The 10,000-nt window shown below is 47.7% G+C and overlaps 1 protein-coding gene across 3 annotated transcripts in view; it reads left to right on the top strand.

The window, feature by feature from the left end:
- Positions 1-10,000, top strand: part of ephb4a (eph receptor B4a) — an 81,051-nt gene that overhangs the window by 68,443 nt on the left and 2,608 nt on the right. For all 3 annotated transcript variants that reach the window (XM_063203443.1, XM_063203444.1, XM_063203442.1), the window contains exons 11-16: positions 73-186; positions 1,495-1,742; positions 3,497-3,712; positions 4,961-5,110; positions 6,329-6,522; positions 9,875-10,000. The exon at positions 9,875-10,000 is cut by the window's right edge and continues 33 nt beyond it. In XM_063203443.1, the coding sequence (XP_063059513.1) occupies positions 73-186; positions 1,495-1,742; positions 3,497-3,712; positions 4,961-5,110; positions 6,329-6,522; positions 9,875-10,000 (1,048 nt within the window). The remainder of the gene's footprint in view (positions 1-72; positions 187-1,494; positions 1,743-3,496; positions 3,713-4,960; positions 5,111-6,328; positions 6,523-9,874) is intronic.

Genomic DNA, 10,000 nt, shown 5'->3' with positions numbered 1-10,000 from the left:
TGTGTGGAAAGAGAAACGTGTGAGTGTGTTTAATGTGTGTCTAATGTGTGTATTGTGTCTGGTGTGTGTCAGGTGTGAAGGTCTACATCGACCCCTTCACCTATGAGGACCCTAACGAGGCGGTGAGGGAGTTCGCTAAGGAGATCGACGTGTCCTTCGTCAAGATCGAGGAGGTCATCGGCGCCGGTGGGTCTCTCTTGAAAAAAAAAAAGAAGCACACACACACAAACTCAAATACGAAATGGGGACACTTCCATTATAATGTAACTAAAGAAGCTGTACGTGCGCGCGCACGCACACGCACACACAGTATTGAAGGATCTTCAGCCATACACACGCACACAAAATGGGGCACTCCTATTATAATGACGCACACACACCCACACACGCACACTTCACTTCACTTCACTTCTCTTTTGAATTTCCCCAGCTCCTCACTCTCTCTGTTATTCCCCTTGAACTTTCTCTTCTCTTTTCCCCTTTCTCTTCTCTTTTTTCCATCCTCAATTCCCCCACTTCACTCTTCCGCTGTCTCTCCAGCTCTGTTTTGTCCTTTTTCCCCTTTTCTTTCAGTTCCTAAGTTTCTTCCTGCCCTTTTTGCTGTCTGCTATTCTTCAACACAATTTGCCCCTCAAGATTGCTCTCCTTATGTCTGTTTGTGAGTGTGTGTGTGCGAGTGTGTGTGCGAGTGTGTGTGTGTGTGTGTGTGTGTGTGTGTGTGTGTGTGTGTGTGTGTGTGTGCGAGTGTGTGTGCGAGTGTGTGTGCGAGTGTGTGTGTGTGTGTGTGTGTGTGTGTGTGTGTGTGTGTGTGTGTGTGTGTGTGTGTGTGTGTGTGTCTGTGTGTGTGTGTCTGTGTGTCTGTATGTCTGTTTGTGTGCATGTGATGTGCTCCGCATGTTGAGCGTGGTATAAGCTGGGCCCGGGGCTGGTCTTATTTTTAAATCAAAACACCCGCAGACTTGCATCTCTCTTGTCACCCATCGCGTTCCATTACCTCTGTCTGAACACTTTGATTATCAGCGCAATCACGGAATACGCAGCAGCTGAATGTGTATGTGTGTGTGTGTGTGTGTGTGTGTGTGTGTGTGTACATGTTTGTAAGTGTGTATGTGTATGTGTATGTAAGACTGCTTGTTGGATGTGTTGTCTTATCTGTCTAAGATCTTTCAATTACAACATGTAGGTCCCCTGTGACTGGATATATACGTAGACGTAGTGCTTTGAAGATATTTTTGCGACTTACTGTATATGTGTCTCTGACACCCTATTTCTCTTTTTTCTCTTTTTTCCTTCCCCCCCAACCTTCCTCTATTTATCTCTCTCTCTCTGCCTTTCTCTATCTATCTTTCTATCTATCCATCCATCTATCTATCTATCTATCTACCTCCCTCTCTCTTCATCTCTTCCTCTCTCATTTTCGTTCTATCTCTCCATCCCCCTCTCTCTCCCTCCCCCCTCTCTCCTCTCTCCCTCCCTCCCTCTCTCCGTCTGCAGGTGAGTTTGGTGAGGTGTGTCGTGGCCGTCTGCGTATCCCGGGGAAGAAGGAGAACTACGTGGCCATCAAGACCCTGAAGGGCGGCTACACGGACAAGCAGCGGCGCGACTTCCTGGCGGAGGCCTCCATCATGGGCCAGTTCCAGCACCCCAACATCATCCACCTGGAGGGCATCATCACCTCCTCCTGCCCCGTCATGATCATCACCGAGTTCATGGAGAACGGGGCCCTCGACTCCTTCTTAAGGGTAAGAATAGAGGAAAGGGGTGGAGGGAGGGAGAGAGCGAGAGAGAGAGAGAGAGAGAGAGAGAGAGAGAGAGAGAGAGAGAGAGAGAGAGAGAGGGAGAGAGAGAGAGAGAGGGGTCTGGACTCCTTCTTACGGCTGAGCAATTTCAAATGTGGCCAAATATGTTTTTGCTACGGTCCTCTGCACTTAAAAGCTTAGAAGCTGTGCTGATGCTGGGCAATTAATTGATCATAATTGTTATCAAATTGCAGTCATTCACCATGATGGAGGGAAAATATGGGAAGGCTGTAGCAAAAGTTTGGATTAATGTCAAATATGCGCCTATTACTTAAATGCTTCTCATCGGTGGGCATATGTGCTCTATTAGTGCTGGGTGAATAGCAGACCACAGTTCACCTGTGATGACGATAAAGTTAAGATTTTATATAATTGGACAGGCTTTTAAGTTAGCCCAGAAAGCAGCTGACAGTTCTTGACCAAAAAGTTTACACAGCACTACTTGTTTATGGATTGTTTAGATATGGCACTGTGAATTCAAGTTATGCGCAGAATGCCGCTGCTGCACAAACTCTGCTTGTGTGTATTAGCCTATCGTTTGGATATGGCACTGTGACGTCTGGTCAGCAAAGGCAGGTATGAGAGACATGCCGGTCGTCTGCGCCTTCAAAGAAAAGATTTCTATCAGAAAGCGGCTCCCAAAGCGGCGTAAAGCAGTGCAATTAGACAGAAACGACCTGACCTCTTGGACCTCACAGATCTGATTGGCTGATTAGGCGGAACGAGCCCTGGGCCCAGTAGGTCGTGATAGTAGGCCCACTGCTGCACTTTCAGTCTTGTGTAACATATTCGAGTCATTAACCTGCACTGCAGCTTGCCAAGAAGGCGAAAATAGATAATGTTTGTTGTGTCTCCATGCAGGGACAACAATGACTGGTAGACATGTTATTAAGTGGAAATTTTGGTCTGGAACCATTTTGGTGTCATCCACGGATTTGTTTGTCATATTAATGCCTGAGTGAGTGGTTCTTTTGCACAGTTGCAACTTCCTTAAATACTTGAAGTAGAGATGTCTGTAATGATGGATCAGTCCTATCCACAGTCAGAATTTCAGTTCTCTTTTAATAACATTTTGCTGAGTTCTGTACCTTTTCCAAGACATCTTCTGTCACACACACACACACACACACACACACACACACACACACACACACACACACACACACACACACACACACACACACACACACACACACACACACACACACACACACACAGAGACACACACGTTTCTGCTGGCTCAGGGGTTGTACTTACTTACTCAGAATATCCTTTACTTGAAAGTAAGACCCGGGCGGTCCGCCTTGACCCACTTTAGCGTGTGCCAGCCTGTGTGCCCATGTGCCAGCCTGTGTGCCGATGTGCCAGGCTGCTGTGTGTGTAGGTGTGTGACGCTACATTAATCAGTGTATCGGCCATTTAACTGAACTGTCCCTGAGCAACCTGTCCCTGTATCCCTGTGCAATAACTCTGAATTGTTGACACGAATAAAGAACTAAATGCCTGTGTCTGTGCTTCTCCGTGTGTGTGTGTGTGTGTGTGTGTGTGTGTGTGTGTGTGTGTGTGTGTGTGTGTGTGTGTGTGTGTGTGTGTGTGTGTGTGTGTGTGTGTGTGTGTGTGTGTGTGTGTTTGTGTGTGTGTGTGTGTGTGCGCGCGCGCACGTGTGTGTGTGTGTGTGTGCATGTGTGTGTGTACAGTTGAACGACGGGCAGTTCACGCCCATCCAGCTGGTGGGCATGCTGCGTGGCATCGCCTCGGGCATGAAGTACCTGTCGGAGATGAGCTACGTGCACCGCGACCTGGCGGCGCGCAACATCCTAGTCAACTCCAACCTGGTCTGCAAGGTGTCCGACTTCGGCCTCTCCAGGTTCCTGCAGGAGAACTCCTCCGATCCCACCTACACAAGCTCACTGGTGAGTCCCCTTAAGGAAACACACGCACTCAGATATACAGGGCTGGACTGGTAATCTGGCATACAGGGCATTTTCTCAGAGGCCAATGCTGTTTTTGTGGGTTTTCTTCCCCTTTACAGACTGGCCAACCATTAAGAAGGGGCGGCCCATTGGTCCATTTTAATACAGACAATGGACTGAACCATAGTATCATTGAAAAGGTTGTAGAAATAAAATCGCTAAGATACTAGAAAAGCGGTAACACTTTAGAATAATGGATGCAAAAAAGCATTATAAAGACTTAATAAATAATTAACTATTGATGAACAAAACATTAACAAACGTTTGTAAATGATTAGGAAATGTAAACAAATGCTTGTAAATGACTAGGAAATGTTATGTTAATATTTCATATTTATCAAACATTTACAAGTTGCTTGTAAATGAATAAAATAGTCTGTTATAAGGTGTGTAAAATCTTGAACATATCATTTGTAGATATTTTATAAAGCATTAATAAAGCTTAGTTAATAATAAAAACATTTGTTAATGTTTTATTCATCATTAGTTAATTATTTACTGAGTCTTTACTAAGGAACATTATTATAAAGTGTTACCAGAAAAGCATATGCGGTGTGAGGGGCTGGTCTACATCTAAAATGCCCAGGTCACGTTTTGGTCCCAGTCCAGCCCTGGAGATATACACACATACTGTGATGCACACAGCAGCACACACAGGATTACAGAAAACCCTGAGACAGGCTGTTCTTAGTGCAGCTTCATCCTCAGCTCTGAGGGCTTTGTCTCTTTGCCACTCTGCAGCCTGTGGACGTCCCCTGTCAGCAAGGGCTTCAGGTTGGCTCGAGTGATATATGCTCACTTTCGAACAATGATGTACACAGAGAAATACGCACAAAAGACACAAACTCAGATACACACCGCTACTGCTACACACTTCTTTGCACACTCATACAGGTTCACAACCATCCGCACTCACCCAAAGTCACCCTTAAGTGCTACAGCGAGGTCGCGAAGTTGCTTGCAGCTCCAGCACTTCCTAAAGACCAAAGACTAAAGTTGGCAGCACATTAATAAACACCTGCTCTCCTCTTCCGCGCCTGTTCTCCTCCGGGCTCCTCAGGGAGACAAGATCCCCATCCGCTGGACCGCAGCTGACGCTCTCTCTCTCTCTCTCTCTCTCTCTCTCTCTCTCTCTCTCTCTCTCTCTCTCTCTAACCCCTGTATCTGTCTGTCTGTGTCCGTGTACAGGGAGGTAAGATCCCGATCCGCTGGACGGCCCCCGAGGCCATCGCCTTCCGCAAGTTCACCTCGGCCTCCGACGTCTGGAGCTACGGCATCGTCATGTGGGAGGTCATGTCCTTTGGAGAGAGACCCTACTGGGACATGAGCAACCAGGACGTAAGTAGCAGGGGCTGGGAGAGAGAGAGAGTGTGTTGGTGGGATGATGGTGTATGTATGTGTGTGTGTGTGTGTGTGTGTGTGTGTGTGTGTGTGTGTGTGTGTGTGTGTGTGTGTGTGTGTGTGGATTAGAGGATGACATTTTTCAAGAATTCCTGTGGGTCCCGCGTGTCCTGCGGGATTCCCGCGGGATGGGAGTCAAAATTTTAAAGATGAACAGGAGCGGGCAGGAGTGGAAATAAAGATGAATGGGAGCGGGCCGGAGCGGGAATAAAAATGAATGAGAACGGGAATGCTTGCTTATTTTTTCATTAAAAAAGCCTATGAAACGGGAGTGGGATTGATTTTGAGTGGGAGTGGGCAGGATTGGGAGACATTCTTTTCAGGACGGGACGGGATGGGATTTGTTTCTTTTACTCCACTCCGGGACGGGACGGGATGGGATGGGATTTTTTTTCTGGGACCGGGATGGGACGGGAGTGAAAATCCACTCCCATGTCATGCTCTGGTGTGGATGGGGGAGAGAGATTGTGTATATACATGTATGTTGGTGAAATGGAGGTGTGTGTGTGTGTGTGTGTGTGTGTGCGTGCATGTGTGCATGCATGTGTGAAAAAGTGAGGTCATTCTGGGATATGTATATCCTGATCTGCCATCATGTGTGTGCTGTATGATGTATGCATGCTTTCAGGCACCGCATTAAGGGTTTTTTTCCACCCATTTCTTTGTCACTGCAGTGCTTCTTTGTAGCAACACAGAGCTTTTATGACAGCGTCTGCTGAATACCAAAGTAGCACACGCAGCTCCCGTATATTTTCAGTGTAGCCTCCAGGCGCGGCTTAGCACATATTCAGCATTTACTGTAGCTTTCAAGACACCAACAGGTGCCTGCGAGCGGTGTTATTCACGTTATGTTACAGTCAAATGGAGGTATTCCCACGACAGCACAACACTCTCACACTCCTCCAAATATTGTGTTTTTCCCACAAACTGTATTCTGTGTTAAATTCCTGCTATACTACAGTACAGTGCTCCAACACTATTCTTTGTTATTGCTGCTGTGAACACTGAGAGAGGCCTACCTCTGAAATCCCCCTCTTACTAATATCTCACGCTGTAACCCCAAGAGAATAGGGGTCTATAATTTGCTCACCAAAGCCATTTCTTTTTAACAGGCAAATAAAACAAAATCTCTCCCCCCCCCTCTCCCTCTCTCAGGTGATAAATGCCATTGAGCAGGACTACCGGCTGCCCCCTCCACCCGACTGCCCCACTCACCTGCACCAGCTGATGCTGGACTGTTGGCAGAAGGAGCGTACGGCCCGGCCGCGCTTCGCAGCCATCGTCAGCGCCCTGGACAAGCTCATCCGCAACCCCGCCTCGCTCAAGATCACCGCCCAGGAGGGAGCAGGGTGAGTGGACACAGGCTTACCAGATTGTGCGGTTTCGCAATTGGCAAAGGATGGCCGTCTGAGGGTAAAATGGGCATTGGAAAGGTATTTCTGTAGATACAGGGCCATAAAAGCCAGTTGGTTCAATTTGGTTCAAATTGGGTGGGATGTAGTGCCTCTAGGCATTTGGAAACCCTGAGTGGACACGTGTAGACACATGGGTTAAATAGGGAAAGCGTGGGGTGTGAAGATGGGCCTAGCAGGTAGTTACATTGGCTTTTTCAAAGAGTGCATAATAACCAGAGGTGTCAAAAATCCACTTCAGAAGTTACAAAAAAATCCTGCTTCAGTTTCCATCCAAGACAGGTGAGTTTTTGGTCTTGCTGTCTTGACTGCTCATTACGATCAGATGATTCAGAGCTGGTTTGATCAAATCTTTGGCAGGGTTTCCACTTTGTGAACCTAGGATTGACATCTCTGGTAATAACTACCGCCCATAAGGTAGCCAGTTAAGTGACCAAATACAGGGCGGTAGGCAGTGTAACAGGGCGAAAGCCAGGGGTGAAGATGGTGAGGATAGATGCTGCTACGTGAGGGTGTATTTGCTAGTGGTTGAAATGGTTTTTGGAAAGGAGTGTAGGGGATAAGCAGTGATTAAACTTGAAGAGAGGCTGGGGAAATATTCAGTGGTTAAATTGGGTTTTGTAATGTAATGAGAGGGGAGCCCTCCTTAACTCTGCAGTGGCCAATTTCTCAATCTATTGCATTACTAAAAATACTGTAGCGAGGGGAGATCGACTCTGGCTGGCTGAATTGCTGAGGTTGAAATGGGGGAGCTGAGGTTTTGGAGGGCTCTCGTCCCGACCCAATTTAAACTCTTGGAATAGCCTCCGACACAAAAGGGAACGAGCCCAGAATACATCTGGAATAGGATGGTGGTGGAAGGCTGGGCTGAGAGTGTGTCTAGGTGTGGGTAAGGTGTTGGCAGACCTGGCAAAAAAATAGAGAAAACTTCACGAGCAATAGACAGTTTTTAGATTAGTTTAGATGAGTTTGGGCAATGCAGTTTGAGGACCAACAAATCACCATCAGATGTGCATTTAGGCAATGAAAAATATGAAACAAATAATATCATGTCATAAATGTGGATTGTTGACCAAAATTCCATGATCATTTTTCTACCTACTGCCCATGGACCAAAGATGAGACGCATTAAAAAGTGGCCATATACATTCATCATTGTTAAAAGTCTTTTGACTGACAGTGACAGCGACAGCAATGATCTACAATACTCCCAGACCGGCGAGATGAAGAGAGAGAGAGAGAGTGAGAGAGTGAGAGAGAGAGAGATTATACGTGTCATCCCACATTTACTCATTAGAGAGGAACTAGCTCTCATATTTTTTTCTGCCCGTCTAAAGCCTGTTGGTGAAGTGAAGCGTATCGTGTGTGTGCCACGCTTTCAGCCATTAAATTGGTTGGCACGGTGATAATCGCGAGCAACCCCAGAGCCATAACCGTAAGCTCCCCGCAGCGCAGCGAGTGACAACCGCATGAGATATAGGCCCTCTAAAACGGCAGTTTAGAGACAGACACGCCGCACGCACGTCAGCAAATGAAGGATGTCCATTTGGAGGAGCGCAATACTTTCTCTGGAGTGTGTGTGTGTGTGTGTGTGTGTGTGTGTGTGTGTGTGTGTGTGTGTGTGTGTGTGTGTGTGTGTGTGTGTGTGTGTGTAAGGACATCCTGTGATGGGATACAATGGAATTAGGTTATAGTTGTAGTGCAAAAGTGTCTCTTTCAAGATACAGCACATCAGTGTGTGTGTGTGTGTGTGTGTGTGTGCGTGTGTGTGTATGTGTGTGTGTGTGTGTGTGTGTGTGCGTGTGTGCGTGCGTGTGTGTGCTTGCGTGGGAAGGATGTGTCGGGATGGTATGCGATGTGGTATGTTGGGTGATGAAAAGGTGCTTGGAGAGCCATGCAGGGCTGCCATCCTGTACCTTGTCCCGAGCGGTGTGTGTGCAGGGCTAGCGTTTTGTCCGTAGCGGTGTGTGTTTGTGTTCTGGCCGACAGCTGACGGTGATGGATGGGCCTGTGGGTCTGCATTGGCCGGCCGCCCCACCCAGCATGGCGTCATCCGCACACCGCCGCTACTGTCCACTCCAGTCTATTAAAACCGCCACTCACACATTCCCAACCCCGCTGCATTTCTTATTCAGACTCCCCCGCCCCCCTGACCCGCAGCTCGCTGTCAGTCAGAGTCGCCCCGGCATCCTCTCCGCATTGCTGCAACTGTCACTCAAAAGGCTTCCTCATTCCTTCAGTCCGGCCCCCCGCCCTACATGTCCGCATGCATTTCTGCTGTCGGTTCACCTGTCAATCAGTGGACTTATAGTCCCGCCTCCCAACTCCCTGGTCTACATGCATTTCTGCTGTCGGTTCACCTGTCAATCAGTGGACTTTCAGTCCAGCCTCCCCCCTCCCTAGCCTTTATTGAGGAGAATTTTGCAGGAATTTTGAGTCCTCATTATGATGTCATTAGGACTTTGCAAGATTTTGAACACAGACTTGGGAGCTGTAGAGTGTTCAAGTAAAATTCTAGAACTGGGGGAAAATCCTTACTCCTCATATGGCTAGTCTACATGCATTTCTGCTGTCGGTTCAGCTGTCAATCAGGGGGCTTCTTAGTCCCGCCTCCCCCACCCCTGTCAGCCTGTCACAGAGGGGAGCTGTCAGTCATGCTGTGGAGGCTCCGCCTGCCATCCTCCCATCAGGATGTCTTGTTTACTGTAGTACTGAGTTACCCTGCTGTGCCTCTCTCTCTCCTGTGGCTGTGGAGGCCCATTCAATAATGTCTCCCATTCTACCTCTCTCTCTCCCTCTCTCTCTCCCTCTCTCTCTCTCTCTCTCTCTCTCTCTCTCTCTCTCTCCCTCTCTCTCTCTCCCTCTCTCTCTCTCTCTCATCTTCTCATCTCACTCCTCTGTGTCTTTATTTCCTCTCTGTTTCCTGTCTCTCTGTCTACCTTTTTCTAATATTTCTCACACTCTTTGCCTCTCCTTTCCCTTCTCCATCTCAATCTCTGCCACTGTCTTTCTTTCTTTCTTTCTTTCTTTCTTTCTTTCTTTCTTTCTCTCTCTTCATTTTTCCCGTTTCCCCTTTATCTCTTCCTCCCAGTATTTCCTCCTATCTCTCTTCACCCCGACCCCCTCCTTTTTCCTTTTTCTCTCTGTCTGTGTCTCTATCTGTGTAAACATTTTAATGTTTATGGATTTATTGATATTATATATGGTTTTGAAATTAGTTCATGATGGTTGTTTAATAAAGAGTGTTAAATCTCTCTCTCTCTCTCCCTCCCTCCCTCCCTCTCTGCAGGCTGTCCCACCCCCTGCTTGACCAGCGTCCTGCGGTGCCCCCGGCCTCCTGTGACTCGGTGGGGGAGTGGCTGAGGGCCATCAAGATGGAGCGCTACGAGGAGGCCTTCCTCACCGCCGGCTTCAC

The sequence above is a fragment of the Engraulis encrasicolus genome, chromosome 7 (assembly GCF_034702125.1).
Source record: "Engraulis encrasicolus isolate BLACKSEA-1 chromosome 7, IST_EnEncr_1.0, whole genome shotgun sequence".
Taxonomy (NCBI): Eukaryota; Metazoa; Chordata; class Actinopteri; order Clupeiformes; family Engraulidae; genus Engraulis; species Engraulis encrasicolus.
This window is presented reverse-complemented; position numbering and strand designations above follow the sequence as displayed.